Genomic DNA, 27,823 nt, shown 5'->3' with positions numbered 1-27,823 from the left:
CTGTGGCAGGGAATTCCACAAATTCACAGCTCTCTGGGTGAAAAGGTTTCTCACCTCCGTCTTAAATGGCCTCCGCTTTATTCTAAGACCCTCCTTATTTTTGCATGAACTTTTCCAACCAATAACACACAACACTGTTAACTTCACAAATTACTTGCAATGCCTACACACTAGCTGCATGTTGGCGCCAGAGACCTGGGTTCAATCCTGACTATGGGTGCTTGACTATGGAGTTTGTGCGTTCTCCCTGTGACACACATGAGCTTTCTCCGAGATCCTCGTTTTCCTCCCGCACTCCAAAGACGTACAGGTTTGTAAGTTAATTGGCTTGGTACAAATGTAAATTGTCCCGAGTGTGTGCAGGATAGTGTTAGTGGGAGGGACTCGCTGGACGGAGCGGACTCGGTGGGCCGAAGGGCCTATTTCCACGCTGTATCTCTAAATTAAACTAAACTAGAGTTTGCAAGTGATGCATTAGAACACCCAGACAGGACCCTCAGCATCCCAGTTTTATGAAGATAAATCTTCACCAAATAGACAAACAGATCGGGACCGTGACCATAATGGCGGCATGCATTGCACTGCAGAAACTTACTTGTTAAAAACTCTTTGCGTACTTTAAAGGTGTCAACAATTGGTGACATGATGCCCTCCATGGTTCCCATCATGCTGCCCAGCCCCAGGTTGATGAGCATCAGGAAGAACAGCACGGACCAGAAGGGCGAGGCTGGGAAGTGGGTCATGGCCTCAGTGAAGGCGATGAATGCCAGGCCTGTCCCCTGCACCGACTGTGAGAGATCAGAAAGACCGGGTGAATGGTGGCAATGATGCAGCCAGAACCACTCGCACACCAGGAGACTTCAATACTCTTCACCAATAGTTCCAACTCGGGAAACAGTTTTAGTTATAGTTTGGGTGATTCTCATCAGGTATACATCGAGGTACAGTGAAAAGCTTTTGTTTGCATGCTACCCAGGCAAGGGAAAGACTATACATGAATACAATCATGTTTCCAACCCATCAGGATAAAGGGTACAACATTCAGAGCAAGATATAACATTGAAGTGAGATAAAGTCCAATTAACGATAGGATCGCACTCTAGCTGGTGAGATGAGGGTTCTGTTGCCTGATAACAACTAGAAATAAACTATCCCTGAACCTGGAGATGTGCATTTTCAAACTTGTCTGATGGGAGAGGGGTGAAGAGGAAGTGATTGGGTGAGATGGTTCCCTGATTATGCTGGTGGCCTTGCTGAGGCTGCGTGATCTGTGTGTAACCTGCCCTCATTGGTTATAGGTTGGGTTGAACCACTCCATTCACAGTTTCCTTCAGGTTCATTCACACAGGGGGTTACAGCTGGTAGAGGCCAGGGTTTGATCCCCACCTCGGGTGCTGCCTGTATGGAGTTTGCACGTTCTCCCTGCGACTGCGTGGGTTTTCTCTGACATCCCCAGACCTACAGTTTGTAGGTTAATTGGCCTCTGTAAATTGCCCCTTGTGTGAAGGGAGTGGATGAGAAAGTGGGATAATATAGAACTAGTGTGAACAGGTTGGTGTGGACTCTGTGGGCCCAAGGTTCTGTTTCCATGATGTATCTACACTATAAACTATATCATAATTCAGGGTGGCCCCAATTTTACAGCCTGCATTCGGGTGAGGGAAACCACAAGTGGCCAGAGAGACTGGGTGGTCCCTGTGCTGTGAATTTCCCCTTCCAAGCAAGTGAATTCCATGCTGACAGAAGGTCCTTGGTGGATGTAACAAACGGCAGATGCTGGTTTACAAAAAAAGACATAAAGTGCTGGAGTAACTCAGCGGGTGAGTGGGGGTGCAGTGTGTAGTGCGCAGTGGCGCAGCCTCACAGCACCAGAGACCCGGGTTCAATACTGACTGCGGGTGCTATCTTTGTGGAGTTTGCATGTTCTCCTTGTGACCGTGTGGGTTTTCTCCAGCTGTTCCTGTTTCCTCCCAAATCCCAAAGACGTGCGGGTTTGTAGGTTAATCAGTAAAATTGTCAATTGTCCCTCGTGTGTAGGATAGTGCTAGTGTACTTTACACTATATAAACTGTCTGATCACGCAGACTCGGTGGGCCGAATGGCCTGTTTCCGTGCTGTATCTACAAAGTAAAGTAAAGGGTTAGGCAGCATCTCTGAAGAACATAGACAGGCAACTCCTCAGGTCGGGACCCTTCTTTTTCTTCTTCTTGCGTATGGCGTGCACAGCCTAAAGTTGTAGGACAACTTGTTTGATCTTATTTGATTGTGCACGCCAGGTTGATTGCATTCGTTGAAACAGGGTGGACCACGTGAAGGTTGAATCTCCCACCCCGGGACCATTCAGACCTTTGATCATTTACAGTCTACAGTTAAATGTCGATAAAGGACCAAGTAGATGGTTTAGAGATATCTACGTGAGTGTCTCTGCTTCTGCATGCACGAGGGACTATCAGGGATGTCACTCTCTCTCACCACCTCCCCTCCAGTGATGCTCAGCCCGTTGAAACCTAGTGGATGATCAATCAAAGTTGACAACTGAAGGACTTGAGCTATATTTCGCCTTCCACCACAGTGAGGAGTGTGTAGGAGTCACTGTGGTGGATGTTCAATGTTAAAAGGTGTTTTGGTTGTTTTGTCTCCAAGATGGCTGCCAGAAGGGAGAGTGAACGCTGGCACGTTTAGCTGCCGCCACTCTCTCTTTGAAATGTGTGTTGGCCCCACTATTTTTTGTTTCTTGTTTTATTCTGCTTATATGTTTTGTAATCTGATTATTAAATTTTGTAAGGCATCCTTGAGAGTCTTTGAAAGGCGCCCATAAGTATAATGTTAATAATAATAATAATAATAATAATAATAATAATAATAATAACTGCAGTTGAAATTGAGACTCTTCCTGCTTCTGAATCTCTTCCTCGTGTTTCTGGGTGTGTGAGTTCAGAGAGTATTTGACAGACTTTTAAATGGTGGCACTCTCTGAGAAGGCAGATCCCTCCATGGGGAACTAATTATTGCTTAAGATCAACGTTTTCTACCCTCCTCATCAATTTACAGCAACACTTTGCCTTTCAGTTCAATTGAAGGATATAAACGTCTCTCTCAAAAGCCTCCGTGATTTGAGGGAAAACAAAGGAATTTTGTACATCGTGCCATAACATTCATTAAATGTGTTGCATACGAAGATGTGTTGGAAGGAACTGCAGATGCTGCTTTACAACGAAGAAAGACACAACATGTCGGAGTAACTCATCTCTGGTGACATTTTGGGTTGAGATCCTTCTTCAGTCTGAGAGTCAGGGGGAGAGAAAAAACATACCTCCAGTTTCCCTCTCCCGATAAAATCATGATTGGGTAGATGCACAAAGTAGGTGAATCGAGGATCAGAGGACATAAGTTGGGCCGAAGGGCCTGTTTCCATGCTGTATTGATCACTCTATGTTTTTATGTCTCTGAGTCTGAAGAAGAGTCTTGACCCGAAATGTCACCCATTCTTTTTCTCTGTATTTGCTGCCTGATCCACTGAGTTACTCCAGCATTTTGTGTTAAATCACAAAGATTCTCAGCATATCCACACCCAAAATTAATCCATGGTCCACCTCTTCCATTGCTGTAAGGTTTGGACATTCCGTGGAGTGACACTGAGCCGAGTCTCACCTTGTTCAGCTCATCCTCCAACTGACACGTGTCCAGCCCGAGTTCCTTGAAATGATCCTCCTTCACGGTCTTTATCACAGTGTACATCTCTGCGTAGTCAGAGGCGGTGAGGTGAGAGAAGTTGATGTGTGGCGGAATCAGGTCGTGGCTCAGCACATCGGAATTCAGGTATCCGATAATCTTTTCAGAATTCCTGTCAAGAGAGGAAGGAAGAATAAAAATATCCAGTCCATTTCTGGAGGAATCACTGCATTGATAAAAGTGAAGGCAGAGTGTGTGTCTCAAATGCCTGTCAGATCTTCAACCGTGGCACAGAGGTAGAATTGCTGCCTCACAGCGCCAGAGACCCGGCTTGAGCCTGACTACGGATGCTGTCTGCACGGAGTTTGCACGTTCTCCCTGTAACCGCATGGGTTTCCTCCGGGTACTCCGGGTTCCTCCCACACTCCAAAGATGTGCAGGTTTAAAGTTAATAGGCTTGTTAATTGTAAATTGTCCCTAGTGTGTTGGATAGTGCTAGTGTACGGGTTAACGTTGGTCAACGTGGACTCTTGTGGGCTGAGGGGCCTGTTTCCACGCTGTATCTCTAAAGCCAAGTCACGTGAGTTCAGCTGGATATCCTACCATGATTACAGAGGGTCTTACAAGCCCATAATGTCCATGCTGAATGTGATGCCAAGACTATCACATCTAACTGCATGTAACCAATAACCCTCCATTCCCTGCATATCCATATACCTGTCCAAAAGAATTTTAAATTCCACTAACGTATCTGACTCCACCACCACGCCCGGCGGTGCGTTCCAGGCACTCACAACATTATGTGTACAAAACTTGCCCCGCACATCTCCTTTAAACTTTGGCCCTCTCACCCAAAGGTATGTACTCTCGTTTTGGATTTTTTCATCCTGGGAAAAAGGTTTTGACTGTCTAGCGTATCTATTCCTCTCATACTGTTATATACATCTATCAGCCTCCAGAGAACAGCCTCCAATTGTCCAGAGAAATCTGTCCATCCTCTCCCGCACGGTCCATTGTTCATGTCTCCTTAACTATGCATATACCATTAAAAGACATTTAGACAGGTACATATAAGGGATATAGTCCAAATATGGGCAAATGGGACCTGAGTGTATCTTGGTCGTCATGGGTAAGTTAGGTCAAAGGGCCTATTTCCGTGCCGTATGACTCTATGACTTACTACAGAGGGAGGGCAACAAAGGTTGATTGCTGGGGTGGCAAGGGAGTTGCTGCTACATAGCTCTGACGAACATTGTTCAATCCTGATCTCGGCTGCTATATGTGTGCAGTTTGTAACTGTTTCGAGTTTCCCTCGGGTGCTCTGGTTTCCTTCCAATTGTGCGGGTTGGCAGGTTAATTGGCCTCTGTAAATCGCCCGGGTTATGCATATGATTTGGGGGAGTTGGTGGGAATGTGCGGAGAATATATCAAAGGGAAAAATAGTGGATGAAAGGGATTGCTTAATCGTGGCATTAACTTGATGGTCAGAATTATGCCCTTCACCATGGTACAATATCTATGTGCTATCGTTCAGCAGAATGATTAAACCCGCAGTCCACGTCAGTAAACGTCTGCTAATGGAAACTTCTTGCCTCTGCTTACCTAGTCTGGAGTAGTGATGGGAATGTGGACGTTGCAACCAGCTGGAGAGGCTGCAACAAAGAAAGCACTGAGGACCTACGTACACACATGACGCAGATAGAATGGGACATCCTGCTGAGTGTATGTGTGGTGGGTGGATGTTCACAGGCAAGGTCAACATGACACAGTACTGAACTGAATCGTGTGGACTTGTACTCTGTCTGCCAAGGTCTGCTGGATCTCCCGCTTCTAACCATGTCATCTCCCTCCCATCCCCACACTCACCTGCTGTAGAAGGGTCCCAACCCCAAACGTCACCTATCAATTTTCTTCAGAGATGCTGCCCGACCCGCTGAGTTACTCCAACATTTTGTGTCATTTTTCCCATTCTGACCTTTCAGTCCTGGGCCTCCTCCATTGCCAGAGTGAAGTCACAGACAAACTGGAGGAACAGCACCTCATATTCTGCTTGGGTATGAACATTGAACTACCCAATTTCATGTATTAAGCAGATTTCTCCCACTATCTCCCCCCCCCCCCCCCCCCCCCTTTCTACACTTATCTCCATCCCCGAGTCCCATATTTCACTTTTATCCTCCATCTCTCCCCTTCTCCCTGACCCCTTCCGGCCTCCCTCCAGCTTTACATTTCACTCCTCCTCCTCCTCTGTCCATATCTGACACCCTTTGTCTCCTGTTCTACTGTTCTGGAGTGTTTAAGCCATATAATGGGGACACAGGTCATGTGATAGGAGCAGGATTAGGCCATCAAGTTTACTCCACCATTCAATCATGGCTGATCTATCGCTCCCTCATAACCCCATTCTCCTGCCTTCTCCCCATAACCCCTGACACCCGCACCAATCAAGAATCTATCTATCTATCCCTGCCTTAAACATATCCATTGACTTGTCCTCTACAGCCTTTTGTTCCAAAGGATTCTACAGATTCACCACACACACAATGCACAATGACTCAGGCAAGAGGCAAGGAAGACAGCTTCCTGAATATTGGATATAATAATGAATAGAATATAATCTTCCTAAAGATGAGAGGGAATTCCTTCAGGGTGAGAGGTGCAAAGTTTAAAGGAGGTGAGTGTGGGGAGTTTTTTTACAAAGAGGGTGCTGGATACCTGGAACGTGTTGCTGGGGTTGGTGGTGGAGGCAGATATGATAGTGGCATTTTAAAAAGCCTTTGGATAGGCCCGTGGATATGCAATGAATGGAGGGATATGGATCATGTTTAGCAGATTAGATAAGTTGAACTTGGCATCATGTTTGGTTTAGATTGTGGGCTGGAAGGCCTGGTGCTGTTCCTGTTCCTGTGCTGCACTGTTCTATGTTCTACGTTTATGATACGATGACATAATTGTGCAAATCCACATTGACTCCACGTGGATAGGGAACAGCCAACAGAAGGTCTCATGAACAGGTTAATTGTTGGAATCAGCTTTGCATTTCACCTGACAGCAACTCACTCGTTTTTTGGGATTAAAACTCTCCCTAACTACATTTCAGCAAACAGAATATCCCGTAAAGTCCGGGCAGACTTACGTAATCACACACTTCTCATTCATCACGTTGGCTTTGAAACCTAGAACCGCAAACACTACAAGGGTCGCCAGGATGGAGGTGAAGAAATTGATAAAGGCCACCAGGGCTGCATCAAAGTGGCAGTTGTTGTCTTTCTTGTTGTAACTGGAGAAGGCGATGACTCCGCCAAACCCGAGACCAAGAGCAAAGAAGACTTGTGTGGCCGCTTCCCTCCACACCTGCGTTTCCATCATCTTCTCCAACTGCAAAGACAAAGCAACAAGCAATTGCAGATGCTGGTTTATAAAAAACACACAGAGTGATGGAGTAACTCTAAAGAAGGGTCCCAACCCAAAACGTCATCTATCCATGTCATGGAGTAATTGAGTTATACAGTGTGGAAACAGCCCTTCAGCCCAACTTGCCCATGCCGACCAAGACGCCCCATCTATATTCGTCCCACCTGCCCAAGTTTGGTCCACATTCCTCCAAACCCTTTCTATCCATGTACCTGTTCAAATGTTTTTTTTTAAGTAGCTATAGTTCTAGAGCCATTGAGTCCTACAGTGTGGAAAACAGGCCCTTTGGCCTAACTTGCCCACACCTACCACCATGTCCTCTATACACTAGTCCCACCTGCCCGTATTTGTCCCATACCTCTCGAAACCTATCCTATCCATGTACCATTTAGGTTTTTAAAAAGTAGCAATAGTCCCAGCCTCAACTCTCACTTCCAGCAGCGTGTTCCATAGACCCACCACCCTGTGTGTATAAACGTTACCACTCAGGATCCTATTACGTCTTTCCTCCCGCACTTTAAACCTATATCCTTTGGATCTCGATTCCTCTACTCTGGGCAAGAGACTCAATGCATTTACCCGATCTACTCCTCTCATGATTTTGACACCTCTATAAGATCACCACTCATCCTCCTACCTCAACCACCTCCTCCGGCAGCTCGCTCCATACACCCACCACCCTCTGTGTGAAAACGTTGCTCCTCGGGTTCCTATTAAATCATTCCCCTCTTACCTGTCCTCCAGAGATGCTGCCTGGCCTACTGAATTACTTCAGCTTTGTGTCTATCTTCGAGACCGAGCAATACACGACAACAATTTGCTCCCTGAAGTGAAGCTCGGACTATAAAGCAAGAGTGAATGTACCTTCGGAGTGAACATGTGAAGAATTCCATCAATTGAGCCTCTGAGGAGGAGACTTCGAATCAGGAAACAAACCAGAACGACGTACGGAAAGAGAGAGCTGAAGTACATCACCTGGAAGAAAGTGAATGCAAACCCATGGGATTGTACCTAGCGAGTCACAAAACCAGGAGCTGTGCTCACATGGAATGGGCAAAGTCACAGCCAGGACAATACTCCGATAAACATAGACACCGTAGCAGTCTAAAATGTAACCTGTACGCAGAATAAACTTTCCTTCACACTGCCCTGTCCAACACACCCAGTCTAGGCACATCTTGTGGTGAATACAAAATAACATTCCTTTTATGCTTAGTTTAGTTTAGAGATACAGCACAGGAAAAGGCCCTTCAACCCACCAAGTCCGCACCGACCTGCGTCCTCTACGCTGGGAAAAGAGCCAGGATGAGTCAGCAAGACAATAAAACTCAGTCCAGGAAACAGCCCTGAGGTACAGTCTTGTACCCCTGCCCTCTCTCCGTTTACGTCAATAGACTTACCTTCCCAGATGACTGGATACCTTTGATTGTGCACAGTCCCACAATAAACCAGGCAGACAGCAGACACAGTGTCATCCTCCAGTTGAGGCCTCCCCCATCATTGATGTTGTCTGAGATATTCAGAGCATCTCTGTACCAGAAGTAGGTGGTAGCTGAGCTCTTCTCACACTCCGGCTCCACAACTGAGAGAAGAAGAAATGTTACTGAGTGTTAAATAAGAGTGAGAACCAAAGTGCTGGAGTAACTCAGCGGGTCAGGCAGCATCTCGGGAGAACATGGATAGGTAATGTTTCAGACCAAAGAAGGGTCCTGACCTGAAACGTCACCTATCCAGAGATGCTGCCTAACCCACTGAGTTACTCCAGAGTTTTGTGTCTATATTTAGTATAAACCAGCATCTGCAGTTCCTTTTAATTACATGATGACAAAACTTGGTGATGTCCATTGTCAGAGAGAATGACATTACTGGAGGAAGAGGTTGACTTAGTGATGAAATCCTCCAGGTAATACCTCAGGGAAGGACATTGGATGCCGATCAACCCCCCCCATCACTCTGGTAGTTTTCTCTTTGCTCCACCTGCCTCTAGAACTGATGCGCTACAACACTGGGAACTATATCCTGTATTTCCCCTTTGCTCCATCTACAGTACTTGAGTTTGATGATTGTAGAGTATTATCCCATCTGTTTGCGCAGCATCCAACACAAAGCTTTCCACTGTGACGATAATGAAACAAAACCTAAACATAAACTTGCATTTGACTTAATTCTACGGCCCCATAGCAGAAGCATCCACGTGGCGGGGCTGGAAACTGGAAGTATCCTGAGCTAATTCTGCTACCGCCATCATCTTTTGAGACAAGTGATGGCTTCCACTGATTGTCGCCGGAAGCTAGCGTCCTTTTTCAGGATGGATGATGACAGCGAGGTCAATATTTGTAACAAGATGGACACAGAAAGATGATGTATAGTACTATACATATATAGTACTATCGATGTATAGTATTATGGGATTTAATTGGAGAGCACACAAACAAAGCATTTTACTGTATCACGGCACATGGGACAATAATAAACCTATACTCAAAACATCAGAGAAATTATATTATCAGGAGTTTCTTTTGTTATGAAGCGCCGAGGGCAAATCTATCACAAGGCCCAGTGTCTCATGGCCTTCATCATCTGACGTTTTGACCCCAGCTCCATTTATAGAGCATCAAACAAATAAAATCCTCAGCATCAAAGATGAATTGATTGAAAGATACAGCATGGAAACAGGCCCTTCAGCCCATCACATCCACGCCGACCATTGATCACCCATTTATACTAGTTCTATGCTCTCCAATTTTCTCATACACTCCCAACACTCTAGGGGCAATTTACCAAGGGCCAATTAACCTACAAACCCGCACGTGTTTGGAATCTTAGATCACAGGGAGAACGCGCAAACTCCACACAGACAGCAGCAGAGGATGGGATTGAACCCGGGTCACTGGTGTTGTGAGGCTGTGGAACTATTGTGCCACTGTACCCGCATACCCTGTGATTTGGGGATCACAACTTCTGGCCCTCACCCATCGCTTAGAGAAGACATTCCATACATTAGTGCGGTGAACCATTTCAAATCATTGCTGCTGAAGAAAGAGTGGGGTGTGGGGAAACATAGAAAAGCATGGACCTCTGTAACATCAAGATTCTGCATTCAACATTGGATTGGCCTTGCATTAAATTAGCATGGAACTCTGACTGAAGTTGATGTCTGCCATTGAACCAACGTTTTATAATCCCACCCTCATCAACTCTCTACACATCAACATCTGCAGTGATAACACACAAAAAGGAGAGGCTGAAGGAGACAATAAATAGGAAACGTAGTGTAATTTTTGCCGACAAGAAGATGCCAGTTCATATACAACAGTTCAGGCGATGCTAACAGCGACCACACACAAATCTGGTCTTTAACTATGGAAAGACTAGGAGTGCTGTCTGCCCCACGCCAAACTGAATGAGACTGAGTACTCACTGGTAACGTTGCCATTGGTGATTAGTGGGCATTCGCTCCACGGGAGAGGAGACTGAAAAGATTTGAAGAAGTAGAATATACTCCATCCGATGATGACGTTGTAGTAGAGGCCGACAAAGAAACAAACCTGGCAGGGGAGAGAAAGCACCGACTGATCAATGAGCAGAGCACAGGGGATTCATGCAGGAGGGAATAGCTGAATAGTATCATCTCTCCATCACCCAAGTGTGGCACTGACTGATCATCTTCAATCTGACACATTGCATTTACAGCATCGGCCTGTCTTTGGGAAGAATGGTCTCCATTCAGAAGAACGAAATGAACCTGTATCGCAAACTACAATAACTAACTAACTAACTAACTAACTAACTAACTAACTAACTAACTAACTAACTAACTAACTAACTAACTAACTAACTAACTAACTAACTAACTAGGCTAACTACAGGTTGGTAAGGTCCCCAGCAGTGCAGGTATGAGGGGAGGTGGTGATGAGAGGTAACATGGACCATGGCAGGCTTGTATCTAACATTAAATATTTACATTAATGACCTGGAGGGACGGTAGAGTGTGAGCTCTTCAAGTTTAGTTTAGAGATACACGCAGAAACAGGCCCATCCACTCATCGAGTCCGTGCCGACCAGCGATCCCTGCACACTAGCACCATCCTACACACACTAGGGACAATTGCAGTTTTACAAGTTCATGTGAAGAGCATACAAATGCCACCCGTAGTCAGGATTGAACCCAGGTCTCTGCTACTGTAAAGGCAGCAACTTTACCGCTGCACCACTGTGCTGCCCCTCACTGACATGAAGGTAGATGGGAGGGCATTTGTAGATGAGGGTATCTGGACTTGCAGCATGGGTTGAGTGAGGTGGGCTGAGGGGAGAGTGGGGGAAAATGCCTGAAAACTTGGGTTGGGAAGAGCATTGAGACTGGAATGAGCCGAGAGTCTTTGGGATGAGGGACGGATTGTAGGGAATGGATGGGCAGAATGGTCTTGGGAAATGTGATGAGGGGGAATGTCCTAGTGAGGTGATGGTGGAGGGCAGTGGAGGACTGCGTGACATGAGCAGTGGAGAAAGGGATTCAGGAACTGAGTCGCGGTATGCTGCAGTGAGAATGTGTTCGAATAGTTGCCACAAAGTATCATTCATTATAGCCGTGTCACAATAAAACCTCTGTATCACATAGATGTCCTTTATCATGAAGACAATCGGATAATGTTATTGGTAGTGATGAAGAATAAAGATCCCCCTTTAACAAAGCAGTTATCAACTGAAAAAGTGAAAGTAGTGAATAATATTATCTTTCTGCCACTGTACCACACAGTATTACTGAAATAGTACAGTAGACACAAGACATCCTTACATTTATCAGCAAAGACCATTATGAGGATGTTACCAAATATTTTTAAACTAGAGTGGATTTCTGATGGAGAGTGGAAGTGATACTGAATGATTTTGAGGAGCAGAGAGATTTAATTTACAAGTCCAAGGATTCCTGATGGTGTCAACACCAGTCCTCTGGGATTTTCACCCCCATTAGCCAGGTATAGAATCAAAGAACTGGAAGATTATGGAACAACTATATACAATATTGGTTAGGTGACGAATGGAGTATTGTGTGCAGTTCTGTTCAGCAGGATTGTGTATGGGATAAAATAGTTTCCTCTGTAGGGAGTGACACAATGGCACAGCGGGAGATCTACAGTGCCAGAAACCCGGGTTTGATTCTGACTATAGGTGCTTTCTGTACGGAGTTTGTATGTTCTTCTTGTGATCGCGTGGGTTTTCTCCAGGTGCTCCGGTTTCCTCCCACGCTCCAAAGACATACAGGTTTGTTGGTTAATTGGCTTCAATAAAAATTGTAAATTGTCCCTTGTGTGTAGGATAGTGTTGGTGTGCGGGGACGGCTGGTCAGCGTAGACTTGGTAGGATGAAGGGCCTGCATCCATGCTATCTCTCAAGTCTAAAGTCAGATGGAATTTGTTTTCCTTGGAGCAGTCTGAGATGGCATCTCATAGAAGTGTTTCTCGTTATGATGGGCATGGATAGGGTAAATAGAACCTTTAGCCTTTAGCACCTGTAACATCAGTGTCTAAAACCAACCAAGAGGAGGAGGTTTAGAGGGAATCCGAAGCAACGTTTTTTCATCCAGAAGGTGATAGAATCTGCGATGTTCTGTCCAAGAGGGAGAGGGAGACAGTAAACAGCACAGCGTGAAGATTGGAGGCAAGAAAGACTGTGGATCAAGTGCGGGAAAATAAGATTAATATTGGTGGGTGATTGTTGGCCAGTACGTACATTGGGGGCCAAATGGCCTGTTTCTCTGCAGTCTGACTCCATGATGTAGGGAAGGAAAGTGGCATAAGGGGGAATGAGAGGTAAATTCTGAAACATGTGTAGGAAGGAACTGCAGATGCTGGTTTAAATCAAAGAGAGACACAGAGATAAGGAAGTGTGTGAGAGGTGTAAGGCAATCCCCTTTGTCTTGTTTTCACACCTTGCATTTCCTTATCTCTGTATCTCCCTCTCCCCTGACAGAATGAAGAAGGGTCTCGATCTGAAACGTCACCCATTCCTTCTCTCCAGAGCTGCTGCCTGTCCCACTGAGTTACTCCAGCATTTTGTGCCTAAATTCTCACTCAGGCAGTTTCAATTTTTTACTTAGAGTTGATTGGCTACATTTTCTCTTTTTCCTTTAATAAAATTAGAAGTGGGTGAGCTGTAACCATGTTTGAGATTCCGTACATCCTTTCCATTTCACACAGGCCATTCCATCTGTTAATGATTTAGGTTTCTTCTCTTGAAAAGTAAAAACCACCATGCAAGTATATTTAGACTAAGCTCTGGTGTGGGACTTACGATACAACTGGCAAAGCCGATGCCTCCCAGCCGAGGACAGATGTAGTTCCATACACCGATGCTTCCTCTCCTTATTCTCTGGCCCACTGCAAGCTCCAGGAAGAACAGCGGGATCCCAATGATGAGGAGCAGGATGAAATACGGAACTAGATAAGCACCTGGAAGTTAGACAGAGGTTCAGCATAAGAATACATTTCAACAACAACGGGCAGCACAGTGGCACAGCAGCAGAGTTGTAGCCTTACAGCTCCAGAGACCCAGGTTCGATCCTGACTATGGGTGCTGTCTGTATGGAGTTTGCATGTTCTCTCTGTGACAACGTGGGCTTCCTCTGGGTGCTCCAGTTTCTTCCCACATTCCAAAGACATTTTGGTTTGGAGGTTAATTGGCTTCATCTGGAGAGATGGAATGTGGCGTTTTGGGTCGAGGCCCTTCCATTGGTTGACATGGACTTGGTGGGCTGAAGGGCATGTTTCCATGCTGTACGTCTAAAGTCTAAAGTCGCACGACATGAAGAATGGTCTCTACCCGAAACATCCCCTGTCCATGTTCTCCAAAGGTGCTGCCTGACCCATTAAGTTACTCCAGAACTTTGTGTCTTTTTTATATAAACCAGCATCTGCAGTTCCTTGTACCCACATCAAATTGCAACCTATAACCAGAGCGGCACAGTGGTGCAACTGGTAGAACCACTGCCTCAGTGCCAGACCCCGGTTCGATCCTGACCTCGGCTGCTGTCTGTGTGGAGTTTGCATGTTCTTCTTGTGACCGCGTGGGTTTTCAGGTTTCCTCCCCATCTCAAAGATGTGCGTGTTTGTAGGCTAATTGGCTATTGCAAATGTGTCCCTCTTGTCTAGGGAGTGAAGGCAAAAATGGGATAACATAGAACTGGTGTGAACGGATGATTGGTGGTTTGCAGGTTCATGGTGGGCTGAAGGGCCTGTTTCCATGCTGCATCTCTACACTAAATTTCACTTGGACCCACCCTCATCAACGCTATTTAACATTCACCTCTACGTGATCCATGATCCCATTCCCCTGCCGGCCCCTGATCCAATGCCCTCCATCATTCACCCCGGGATCTAATTCCAACGCCTTGCGACTGCACCTTTATAATATTCTCCTCACCCTAAAGCACACCAATGACCTTTGCCTTATCACTTTAGCCCTGCCCCCTCTAACTCACATCTCCCCAAACCATCACCTCCTAACCCATCTTCTTTGTAGAATCAAGGAACTGAAGATGCCGATTTACAAAAAAATGACACAAAAATGTTGGAGTAACTGAGCGGGTCTGGCACTGTCCCTGGAGGTGACGTTTCAGGTTGAGGCTCCTCTTCAGATCTTCTCATTCTTCTTATCCAGGTCCATTTCCCTACTCTCTCAGTAAAAACCACAAGGATTATCAATGTGATCCAAAGGACTACACCATGAAACTGGGAAAATTATTGGAATTCACTGGAAAGCAGTCAGCTCATACAGTGCAGTACCAATCCACATCACACTTTTATTCTGACCACAGAACAAGTCTTTCAAACTCTGACAAAGTGTCTGGAAAATATCATTAATCTCATTTTAATTGGTGCCCTAGACACGCTCATGAATTAGCAGTCAAGCTCCGCACACTATGCAGCTGAGAGCCACTGGTCGTGTCTCTGGGGCTGTTAGCAAATACTGCTGCAAAGCAGAAATCTGAAGCCGAGCTTGAATGCAAAATGACTTTCAGTGACTGTGCTTCAGTGACCATAAGCAGTTACAACACAGTCAAGGCACAGAGGCCTCCAGCGCTGTCTCTGTGGAGTTTGCATGTTCTCCATGGTTTCCGCCAGGTACCCCAGTTTCCCCAACATCACAAAGATGTGCTGGTTGGCCCTAGTGTGTAGGAAAGATACGGACAAATGCGGTGCAGATTTCGGAGGACGTTGCCAAGACTTGAGGGCCTGAGTTGCAGTGAGAGGTTGGGCAGGCCAAGACCTTGGAACTCACGGGGCTGAGTAGTGTTCTTGAAGAGGTGTAAAACATCTAGATAGGGTAAATGCATAGATTTTTTACCAGGGTAGGGGAATCAAGAACTAGGGGACATCGGGTGGATGTATTAGTTGCCAGAGCAGGTAGTTGAGGCAGGTACTATAACAACATTTAAAATGTGCTTGGACAGGTGTATAGATAGGATAGTTTTGGAGGAGTATAGGCTAAACATAAGCAGGTGGGATTGGCTTAGATGGGCCATCTTGGTCTACAAAGATGAGTTGGGCAGAAGGGGCTGTTTCCGTGCTATTTAACTCTGTCCTGGCTTTTGCTGCAGTGCATCTTCTGATGTACACATTGCAGACACTACACTGAGGGAGGAAAGAGTGACCTTCTCAGGTAAAGGCTGGACTGCTCTTCCAATAGACAGCTGTGCCCTGGGATACATCCACAGCTCAACAATGACCTGTGCTGATGTCAGCATTGAAGACTCTCATTGTGGGCCTGGATGGTGTGAAATGTGTCGCTGTGCTCCCATCCATCCCACCCGGGCTGCCCCTGTGATTTACCTGTCACCTGTCCCACTCGCTCCAGCGTACGATGACGAGGGGTCACCTTTACTCACTGGACGTTTCACAATGTAAATCACCAACTCCTGCTGCTCCTCAATCTCCATCTCAAGGTGAGGCTGACTCATGCGCAGAATCTATGTCTATGTTTTATCATCAAAACGTCTGAGGGTCGGTCACTCGCGGGTTAGATGTAACAATCCTACTGCCCTGCCTCACGTGTCCCCATAGCACATCCAGACAAACGTAACACAGAGCACGTTTCCAAGCTGTCTGTCTGTGACTCGATAAGTTGTAGAAAGTGGGAGACTCAATGTTAATAGGAATGACATTTCCTTCTAGATAGAGTGGTCGTACGGCCCCGAATTGAAGACGTGAAGCCTATGAAGAAGTTGATGGGCCGAATGGCCCAATTCTGCTACGAGAAATTATTAACTTGAATTTAAAACCAGAGCTGGGAGTTTTAAATACAGTTTGTCACAAGATCATGGTTGTTGTTTGCACGGGATTGATACCAACCAGGATAGATGTCAGTTTGGTTGCAGGAAGTTAGTTTCAGAACATGCTAGATAGCCACCACTTGAGGTTGCAACTGCTTATAACCATATAACAATTACAGCATGAAACAGCCGAAGTCCGGCCCAAATTTTTTTTCCCCTTAGTCCCACCGGCCTGCCCCCATACCATAACCCTCCATCCCCTTCTCATCCATATGCCTATCCAATTAACTTTTAAATGAATTTGCCTCCACCACTTCCACTGGAAGCTCATTCCACACCGCTACCACTCTCTGAGTAAAGAAGTTTCATATTAAATACTGAGTTTGTTTGAATCTTCCCTACAAAGGGAAAAGCTTGTCCACATCAACTCTGTCTATCCCTCTCATCATTTTAAAGACCTCTATCAGATCCCCCCTTAACCTTCTGGCTCCATAAAGACCTGTAACTTCCCAGGCAACATTCTAGTAAATAGATGTACTCTCTCTATTTTGTTGACATCAGGGGCGAAGTACTCCAGATTTGGTCAATGCCTTGTACAATTTTAACATTACATCCCAGCTTCTATACTCCAGGCGCTGATTTAGAAAGGCTAGGATACCAAAAGCTTTCTTTAACACCCTATCTATATGAGATTCCACCTTCAAGGAACTATGCACGGTTATACCCAGATCCCTCTGTTTGGATGAAAGGAGAGGAGAAGTGGGGGAGGATTGCGATAATGTTAATAAATGGAATTTTACAACACAGATAGTGGAACGGAAGCTGGAAACTCATTGGATACATCAGTGGATCTGGTCAGCTTCTAGAGCTACAACCTCTCTAATAAATCCTCCAATCCAATTTTCTAATTTTAAGTATCTTCTGCTAACACTCACCTCCTCACTTGACCCCCTTTCCTTCAGCCCAACCAGTCCCACAGTTCACCACACTGTATTTCTCTTGTGATCACTCCTTCCCTCACCAACCATATTCCTACTAGAGCACCACCCTGCCTGAGGTCATCTGTTACCGGCCCTGATTTGTCCTGGTCTTTTCTCGCCTCCAGTTCTTTCCTGCCTCCCCGACCCACCTACTTTCAGTCTAAAAAAGTGTCCTGAACAAAAACGTCTCCTATTTCTCCAGAGATGATGCCTGACCCACTGAGTTACCTCAGCACTTTCTGTCTATCTCTGGGGAGGCTCTATCGCCCCTCAGAGATATGTCAGTGGAATGGATGGAGTCAGTGGGTAGGAAGTGCAGCACGCAGGAAAATGTCCCATGGGAAGCTTCATGAAGACACCGGCTGACAAATACACGCAACAAACACCAGAAGGAGATGGCGGCTGAGAAACAGATATGCAGAATATTCTGCCGCAGTGAAATAGGGACATTTCCTCTACGCCAGTTCCCAGGCGATTGTCACAGCTGTAAATACACTTTCATAATATAACAAATGCCGCGGGCAATTTTGGATCATTTCCCACATCCTCCTGTGACTCATGATGTACGACTTCATTTATTCAGGGATTCAGTGAACTTGTGCCAGAAACAGGTCTGCCATCTGATCACACCGCAGGTGCTCCTCAGAGCGCAGATTTAGCAACGGCCTGTACAGAGGGTGGTGATCTTCAGTCATCTAAATATAACCTCTGAAATGCTTGCTACCCACAGTGACTAGCCCCACCAGGGGCGGATTAACCATTAAGCACACTAAGCACGTGCTTAGGGCACCAGGGCCAAAGGGGGCACCACAAAGTTGGGAAAAGGGTGAAAAGAAAAAAAAACGAATGAAGATTTGTAAAAAATTCCGTATCTTCACTTTTTATGTAATTGTTGAAAAATTAGAAACGGAAATGAGGAGACGAAAGGTGTACACTGATTCTCTTGTCTGACATGTTCCTAATGCCACCCAACAAGGTGCTACTTCCCAATTATCAGAAAGTGAAAGGTACTCAAAGACTTGTCAGACACTCGTTGATGTTTATCCAGATGACACGAACAACACTTTGTCTTCAGAGCTTCAGCAGTTCCATTCATATGTTCTTCATAAGTTTAAAACAACCAAGAAAACATCTTTCACTCACATGGAACTTTACAACACAATTACAGAAGACAAACTAGAGAGTGCCTTTCCAAATGTTGAAATTGCCTTAAGAATATTTTTAACATTAATGGTCACCAACTGCACAACAGAGAGGTCTTTCTCACAACTGAAACATATAAAAAAACCCAAATAGATCAGCTATGCTTCAAGAAAGACTCGACTCACTGTGTATATTAATAATTCAAGCAGACATTCTGAGAAGTATTAATTTCGAGGATGTTATCAGTAATTTTGCGATAAAAAAGAAATGTAGAAAAATGCCTTTCAGGTCATGAATATTGGAACTTTGATACATTTAACTTGTGAAATATTAAAATAGATGCTGTATTGCATTTTTGTAGAACTTTATGTAGCCCAAGCTTGGCTTAGTTTGTAGAGTATATTGTGTTATCATATGAATACCTTTTTGTACCGCTGCAACCTGCAGTGTATATCTGGTCAGACATGTCAACAACTAAAATGGACTGGATCAGTGTGGAAAGGAGGGGGGCTTAGTGCTTAGGGCACCAGTGACCCTTAATCCGCCCCTGAGTCCCACCATAGCATCACAGTTCAATCGGTGGCTTGTCTTGTGCCACTGTTGTGTCCAGTAAGGTGCATCCACCCCAGAAGGGAACACACTGTGTCAGACCCACATCCATCACCGGCCAGAGACCTGCAACCCAAAGCACTTTCTCCTGTGTGAGGGAGCGTATCTCCACCCAAACAAAACCATAAGCCAACGTTATACAGTAAAAGTCGTGTTCCCCAATTGTGTACCCAATTTATGAAGTGAATCGGCCTCCACCGCTCTCTGAGGCAGAGAATTCCACAGACTTACAACTCTCTGTGGGAAAAAATGTTTCCTCATCTCCATTCTAAATGGCTTACCCTTATTCTTAAACTGTGGCCCATGGTTCTGGACTCTCCCAACATCACGAACATGTTTCCTGAACATGTGTCCAAAACCATAATAATTTTATATGTTTCAATAGGATGCCCTCTCATCCTTCTAAACGCCAGAGTATACAAGCCCAGCCGTTCCATTATCTCAGTTAATGACAGTACCGCCATCCTTGTAAACCTACGCTGTACTCCCTCAATAGCAAGAATGTCCTTCCTCAAATTAGGGGACCAAAACTGCACACAATACTCCAGGTGTGGTCTCACTAGGGCCCTATACAACTGCAGAAGGACCTATTTCCTCCTATACTCAACTCCTCTTGTTATAAATGCCATTCGCTTTCTTCACTGCCTGCTGTACCTGCATGCTTACTTTCATAGACTGATGAACAAGGACCCCCAGATCCCGTTGTACTTCCCCCTTTCCCAACTTGACGCCATTTAGATACTAATCTGCCTTTCGTTTTTGCTACCAAAGTGGATAACCTCACATTTATCAACTGCATCTGACATGCATCTGCCCACTCACCCAACCTGTCCAAGTCATCCTGCATTGTCATAGCATCCTTCTTCTTCTTGCGTACGGCGTGCACAGCCTAAAGTTGTAGGACAACTTGTTCTATTAGATCTTACTTGATTGTGCACGCCAGGTTGGTTGCATTCGTCAAAACAGGGTGGACCCATGTGAAGATTCCCACCCCTCATAGCATCCTCCTCACAGTTCACACTGCTACCCAGCTTTGGGTCATCTGCAAATTTGCTAATGTTACTTTGAATCCCTTCATCTAAATCAATGATATATACTGTAAATAGCTGTGGTCCCAGCACCGAGCCTTGCGGTACCCCACTAGTCAATGCCTGCCATTCTGAAGGTTAATCACTATTTTGTTTCCTGTCTGCCAACCAATTTTCTATCCATGTCAGCACTCTACCCCCAATACCATGTGCCCGTATTTTGCCCACTAATCTCCTAAGTGGGACCTTATCAAATGCTTACTGAAAGTCCAGGGACAATACATCCACTGGCTCTCCCTTGTCCATTTTCCTAGTTGCATCGTCAAAAAATTCCAGAAGATTAGTCAAGCATGATTTCCCCTTCATAAATCCATGCTGACTTGGACCGATCCTGTTACTGCTATCCCAATGTGCAGCTATTTAATCTTTTATAATTGACTCCAGCATCTTCCCCACCACCTATGTCAGGCTAACTGGTCTATAGTTCCCTGTTTTCTCTCTCCCGCCTTTCTTAAAAAGTGGGATAACATTAGCTACCCTCCAATCCATAGGAACTGATCCTGAATATATAGAACATTGGAAAATTTATCACCAATGCATCCACAATTTCTAGAGCCACTTCCTTAAGTACCCTGGGATGCAGATCATCAGGCCCTAGGGATTCATCAGCCTTCAGTTCCATCAGTCTACCCAGCACAGTATCCTGCCTGTTTAAGAAGGAACTGCAGATGCTGAAAAATCGAAGGTCGACAAAAATACTGCATAAACTCAGCAGGTGGGGCAGCATCTATGGAGCGAAGGAAATAGGCAACGTTTCGGGTCGAAACCCTTCTTCAATCTGAATTTCTGAGTTTCTCAATTTTTGTCTACCATTTCTTGCCTAATGTTGATTTCCTTCAGTTCCTCCATCACCCCAGATTCTCTGGCCACTAGATATCAGGAAGATTTTTGTGTCCTCCTTATTGAAGCCAGATCCAAAGTACCTGCTCAACAAGGCCATTTCCTTGTTCCCCATAATAAATTCATCTTTTTCAGTCTTCAAGGGTCCAACTTTGGTCTTAACTAATGTTTTCCTCTTCACATACCTAAAGATGCTGGAGTAATTCAATGGGACAGGCAACATCTCTGGAGAGAAGGAATGGGTGAGGTTTCGGGTCGAGACCTTTCTCCAGACCTATTCAGTATCCAATATTGGGGTAGCACGGGTGGTGCAGCAGCAGAGTTGCTGCCTTACAGCGCCAGAGACCGGGTTCAATCCTGACTATGGGTGCTGTGTTTATGGCCTCTGGGTGCACGCTCGGCGTGAGTTTCCTCTGGGTGCACACTCCAAAGGCGTACAGATTTGTAGGTAAATTGTCTTGGATAAAGATTGTAAATTGTTCCCAGTGCCGGATTTACGTATAAGCTAAACAAGCTATAGCTTAGGGCCCCCACTTTGTAGGGGGCCCCCCCCGAAAATATTGATAGGCCTCGAGGTCTAGGGGGGCCTCCGGCCAAGACAGAACACCTACTGTTCAACTCTGGGCAGCCCCCCTCTCTATCTCTCTCTCTCCATCTCCCCCCACTATCCGTGTCCGGGCCGCCGGGCTTCGCTCGCTCCTCATCCGCCGGCACGGCAGGCCGCCTTGCACATGCGCACAACCACGGCCAGCACATCATCGGCCGCCCTGCGCATGCGCACTGCAACGGCAACTGGTCGGCGCTGGGCACTTTCTCCCTCGCTTTGAATTGTGGGAGGTTTGGCCGCCATGGCTGTCCGGTCGTTGAGGGCCTCACAAGTGGAACAGCTTAGGGCCTCTCTTCATCTAAATCCGGCACTGATTGTTCCTAGGGTGTAGGATAGAGCTAGTGTACAAGGTGCTACATCTTGACAGGACAAATCACAATAGGATGTACATGGTAAATGGTAGCAAATTGAGGAATGCAGTTGAACAGAGGGATCTAGGAATAACTGTGCATAGTCCCCTGAAGGTGGAATCTCATGTAGATAGGGTGGTAAAGAAAGTTTTTGGTGTGCTGGCCTTTATAAATCAGAGCATTGAGTATAGAAGTTGGGATGTAATGTTAAAATTGTACGAGGCATTGGTGAGGCCAATTCTGGAGTATGGTGTACAATTTTGGTCGCCAAATTATAGGAAAGATGTCAACAAAATAGAGAGAGTACAGAGGAGATTTACTAGAATGTTGTCTGGGTTTCAGCAACTAAGTTACAGAGAAAGGTTGAACAAGTTAGGTCTTTATTCTTTGGAGCGCAGAAGGTTAAGGGGGGACTTGTTAGAGGTCTTTAAAATGATGAGAGGGATAGACAGAGTTGACGTGGATAAGCTTTTTCCATTGAGAGTAGGGACGATTCAAACAAGAGGACATGATTTGAGAATTAAGGGACAGACATTTAGGGGTAACATGAGGGGGAACTTCTTTACTCAGAGAGTGGTGGCTGTGTGGAATGAGCTTCCAGTGAAGGTGGTGGAGGCAGGTTCGATGTTATCATTTAAAAATAAATTGGATAGGTATATGGACGGAAAGGATTGGGGGGTTATGGTCTGAGTGCAGGTAGATGGGACTAGGTGAGAATAAGTGTTCGGCACGGACTAGAAGGGCCAAGATGGCCTGTTTCCGCGCTGTAATTGTTATATTGTTATATGGTTATAAGGTGATCACTGGTTGACATGGAAGGGCCTGTTTCCACGCTGCATCTCTAAACTAAAATTCTGGTGACCTGACAAAGTCTTCTCATTGGTGACCTCACCCAGTCCTTCCTCTGTCCTCATGATGACCTCACCTGGTGACCTCACCTGCTGACCTCTCCTAGTCCTCCTCTGGTGACATCACCCAACCTGGATCACTGTCTTGGCTCAGAAGCAGAAATAGCAGGCACGGGATGGGAAATGAAAGTGGGCCAGATGGAGGAGATTAACTTGGCCTCACAGTAGCTGCTGGCATACAATGGAATTTAGAGAGATAAATCTGAACCAATTTATACTGACAATACAAATGAGTCACTGAAATAGAAAGTTAGACAAGCATGAAGCGGGCTATTGTCTAAACTAATAGCTGTTCATTAGCTCTGGGACACACTGGAGCTGAGAGCACGGCGCTACAACATAACATTTAATGTCAAAAACTGGGTTAGATCCTGACTACGGGTGCTGTCTGTACGGAGTTTGCACGTTCTCCCCGTGATCACAAGGGTTTTCTCCAGGAGCTCCATTTTCCTCACACACTCCAAAGACGTACAGGTTTGTAGGTTTATTGGCTTTGGTAAAAATTGTAAATTGGCGCTAGTATGTTGGATAGTGTCAGCACAGACTTAGTGTTCTGGCTGTATTTCTAAGCAAACTAAACAAAACTAAACCTGGATGGGAAGTCGGATGAAAGAAGTGAAGATCTAGTGGAACAATTGGTGGCTGACGATATGATGCGGAGTTTGGAAGAGCCAAATTCATTATTTCTGGCTCCATGTTCAGATAAGTAAAACAGTAGTTGCATTTCCCACTTTGTCCGCTGCCCTCTGCAGTCCTTTAATAATTGTCACTTGGGTTGCTGAGAAAACAGTCTACAATTAGTCAGGAAAGCAGCAACTAAGTTTTGTAAATAGACACTGAACTGTTAATGGCAATGAGCTTGCTCAATATCTTTGTTTCTTTGTAGAACTTGGATTGTTTCGTAACCCACAGCTCTTGGATGACCAATAATGGAAGGATATTGCAATTAGGGTGATTTACTCAAAAAAGATTGGAAGTGAGGAATTAAGGTTATGATGAATAACCATATAACTATATAACCATATAACAATTACAGCACGGAAACAGGCCATCTCGGCCCTACAAGTCCGTGCCGAACAAATTTGTTAGCCGAATGTGTGAGAATTGGGGATGATTAAAACTGGGCAGAGAACATTAGCAAGAAATTGAATGGAAATTGGTTCTAATGTGAGAAAGCATTTCCGACCGGCTAACAAAAGTACATATTGAAGATGTGCAAAGAAGTGAGACCCCCCCCCCTCCCCCCCCCCCCCCCCCCCCCCCCCATCGTGTGTGTGTGACGTTGTTAAGAATACATTAATTCCAGTAGCTGCTGAAGCAAAGCGTTCAATATTAGTTAACGGGGAATGGATAAAAAGAGAAAGATCTCAGCAAAGATGTAATGTAGAAAGTGTCAGTGGCAGATGGGATTAGAAATGAATGAATGACATTCAGTCTTCCTCAATGCTGCAATTAAATCATTCAGCTTGATAATACACGGCAGTTTTGGAAGAAATCAGCAGAAATTGTCAACAGTGATTTTGATGATTTTGTGCACAGATTGTAGGTAGGAAATTTGCAGAAGATTGGAGAACATTCTGATCTTTAACAGTGAATAAATCTCAGTTACAGGTCGCTGTCTGCTCTAAAGCACATGATGAGATACTGACCTACTTTAAGGAGAGAGATGCCAGCTGTACCAAAAAGGGGGAGCAGCAATGTGGTGAACAGATCTTATTTAAAACCTCCTCTCCCTTCCACCAGAACTATAACACTTCCCCTCCCATGACCTATGAACCACACAGCCATTTCCCTTCCACTGTCTTTCTTTTTCACAAGGTCAGCACAGAGGATAAAGTCATTCAGCCATTTTACTCAACTACCCTCCATATTAAACCACAGAGCTCCATCACCACAATGTGCTCCAACATTCACCTCACTGCCTCTCCCTCCCCTCATCTGGTCCCAAATATTTATTTTGATCCTTTCAACTGAAGAAGGCTCCTGACCCAAAATGTCACCTATCAATGTCGCCAAGAAATGCTGCCTGACCCGCTGAGTACTCCAGCACTCTGGGTCTTTTTTGCATTATACCAGCAGTTCCTCGTTTCTCCATCCTCTAGACTTTATTTTACAGGTCTTCGGTTTTGCACTATTATGGTCTGGCTACCTAGTATTACTGATTATTAGCATTGTATTATTGACTATTTTATATTTATTTATGTGCTATTTTGTTAATAGTCCCGTAAAGTTTCAGCAAGTCATTGTCCTGTTACTGGTCCACTGGACTCTGGACCACAGAAGCAGGAAGACAATAACTTATTAGTTGCTCCTCGACGCAACATGATCAGAGAGAATGGGAGTTAACTAGGAATTAATTTCAGTAATTTCTGGCACAGATCTGGTTCTTCCCAACTAATCCCATCATTAAATCGCAGGCCATTAACTTGATCTGCATAAATTAGTCTTTGGCAAGTACAAGTGAGAAACTTTACGAATCTAACAAAAGTCCACATGACATTCAAATCAGCTATGCGACATCGGCAGATGGGTCAAATAAGGAATATTGTAGAACAGCTGGCTTGACCCATCGTAAAAATAACATTTCCCCAATTGTGCTCCATCTGCATTATGGTTGTTCCTTGCTGCTCTTTGTCCTGACAAAGTGGTGGAGGAATCCAATCTCCATTCCTCAATCTCTCCTCCATCCTTCCAGGTTCAGGGACAGTTTCTTCCCAGCTGTAACCAGGCAACTGAACCATCCTATCACCAGCCAGAGACCAGAGCTATGATCTACCTCATTGGAGACCTTCGAACGAACCATCTCTAATCGATTCACCACTCTCTGTGTGAAAAAAACATTATTCTCATCTCGTTTTTAAAGGATTTCCCCTTTATCCTTAAGCTGTTACCCTCATCAATTTTAATCATGTTTTGTAACCTGACTGGTCAAAAAACGAAAGCGTTGCATTAGTCAGTAAACATGACCTAAGCTAAACTAAACACAAATCCATGTCCTTGACTTCACCTAATGCAGACCCCTTGTTTCATCCAGATGCTTATATATATCTCCATCTGCCCAACACCCAGATTCTTGAGTCCCTTGCCTTCTCCCCTCCACTGACGTCAAAGAAATACACTGTGTCAAACCGTGTTAGGAAGTACGTCGGCTGGTCCTTTTCCACCATGGAACTGACACAGGTAGGGGAAACGCCAGACATCCTCAGGCACCGATTCCCGTTCTGAGCCAGGACATTGAAATTTTTGTTCCAGGCCCCTGCTATTTCTACACGCAGGGTCCCTCAATGTCCTAGTTCTTGGCCTGTCTGGACCTGTTGAGCACGCTCCACTTTTAGTCCATTTCTCAAAAGTGTCAGCAGGTCGGCCTCTTCTTTGACGCTCATAGCTGTCCCACATGTGGGTCAACTTACGAATCTAACAAAAGTCCACATAACATTCAAATCAGCTATGCGACATCGGCAGATGGGTCAAATAAGGAATATTGTAGAACAGCTGGCTTGACCCATCGTAAAAATAACATTTCCCCAATTGTGCTCCATCTGCATTATGGTTGTTCCTTGCTGCTCTTTGACCTGACAAAGTGGTGGAGGAATCCAATCTCCATTCCTCAATCTCTCCTCCATCCTTCCAGATTCAGGGACAGTTTCTTCCCAGCTGTTACCAGGCAACTGAACCATCCTATCACCAGCCAGAGACCAGAGCTACTATCTACCTCATTGGAGACCTTCGAACGAACCATCTCTAATCGGACTTTACTGAACTTTATCTTGCATTAAACATTATTCCCTTTATCGTGTACCGGTACACTGTGGATGGCTCAATTTTAATCATGTTTTGTCTTTCTGCTGACTGGTTAGCACATAACGAAAGCGTTGCATTGAACCTCAGTATACGTGACAATAAGCTAAACTAAACACCTGCCTCACTCACTCCTTGACTTCACTCAATGCCTTCTCCCTTGGTCTCATCCCATGGTCTCTTCTCACCTCTCTCTCCATCTGCCCAACACCCAGAGACCTCTTGAGTGCCTGTGCCTCCTCTCCAGCTCACTGACACTCACGGAGAAATACACTGTGTAAAACCGTGCACGGAAGTCCGTCGGCTGGTCCTTACCTCCACCATTTTTCTGACACAGGTAGGGGAAACGCCAGACATTCCCCAGACCCACCGAGTAGCCGATCTGAGCCAGGATGTACTGCAGTTTGTTGTTCCAGGCCGGCCTGTCGTCGATCTCCGCAGGGTTCTCCATGTCCTTGTTCTTGGCGGGCTGGGCAGCGCCCATGTTGAGCACGCTGCGCTTGTAGTCCATGGGTTCCTCCCCGGCCAGCAGGTCGGCCACAGACTCTGTGACGGGCTCATTGCTGTGCTCCCGTTGGGTCCATTACTGTTTACCATTACGGCGGATTGTGGTATAACACCAACAGCTGTTTTGCAGATTTTCAGATGACACAGCTGTTGTAGGCCCTCACAAACACTGGGGACAATGGGATGTTTAGACTCCCCAATCAACAACTTGTACAGTGCAGCACCAATCTACCATCTCGGACAAAAAAACGAAGAGGAAAGATAGTTGTGGATTTCAGGTTAGGCAGATTCAACCAGGGACACCATGGGCCTTGGAGGTGGTAAAGCACAGGTACCTTAACACTCGATATATTGGACTGGAAGAGTCAGTTGGCGGTACATGAAAAAAACTGCAAGATTTTTTAAGGAGGATAAAGTCATTTAATATCTGTTTAGACGTGCATCTACCATTCAGTGGTGGCCACACTCTTTTTTTTGGGTATGACAAGGCGCCCGTAGAGTACAAATTTCATTGGATTGTGATCTGAAACAAAGTATTTCACTAGAGCAACTAACGGTTCACGCAGGTGGCAGAGGCCATAACTCTGAAAAAACTAGGCTCAATATGACCAAACTCTGAACCACCCACTGACCCCTGAA

At 45.3% G+C, this 27,823-nt stretch overlaps 1 protein-coding gene across 1 annotated transcript in view; it reads right to left on the bottom strand.

The window, feature by feature from the left end:
- slc6a17 (solute carrier family 6 member 17) overlaps window positions 1–27,260 on the bottom strand; it is a gene marked incomplete at its 5' end in the record, with an annotated part of 43,447 nt that extends 16,187 nt beyond the window's left edge. The window contains 8 exons of the mRNA XM_055655143.1: window positions 596–788; window positions 3,652–3,844; window positions 6,809–7,050; window positions 7,951–8,061; window positions 8,487–8,668; window positions 10,508–10,634; window positions 13,378–13,535; window positions 26,993–27,260. Coding sequence (XP_055511118.1) covers window positions 596–788; window positions 3,652–3,844; window positions 6,809–7,050; window positions 7,951–8,061; window positions 8,487–8,668; window positions 10,508–10,634; window positions 13,378–13,535; window positions 26,993–27,260 — 1,474 coding nt within the window. The remainder of the gene's footprint in view (window positions 1–595; window positions 789–3,651; window positions 3,845–6,808; window positions 7,051–7,950; window positions 8,062–8,486; window positions 8,669–10,507; window positions 10,635–13,377; window positions 13,536–26,992) is intronic.
- Window positions 27,261–27,823: the final 563 nt, after the last annotated feature.

The sequence above is a fragment of the Leucoraja erinacea genome, chromosome 24, assembly GCF_028641065.1.
Source record: "Leucoraja erinacea ecotype New England chromosome 24, Leri_hhj_1, whole genome shotgun sequence".
Classification (NCBI taxonomy): domain Eukaryota; kingdom Metazoa; phylum Chordata; class Chondrichthyes; order Rajiformes; family Rajidae; genus Leucoraja; species Leucoraja erinaceus.
Note: the sequence above shows the minus strand (reverse complement) of the source record. Positions and strands in the feature narration are given on the sequence as shown.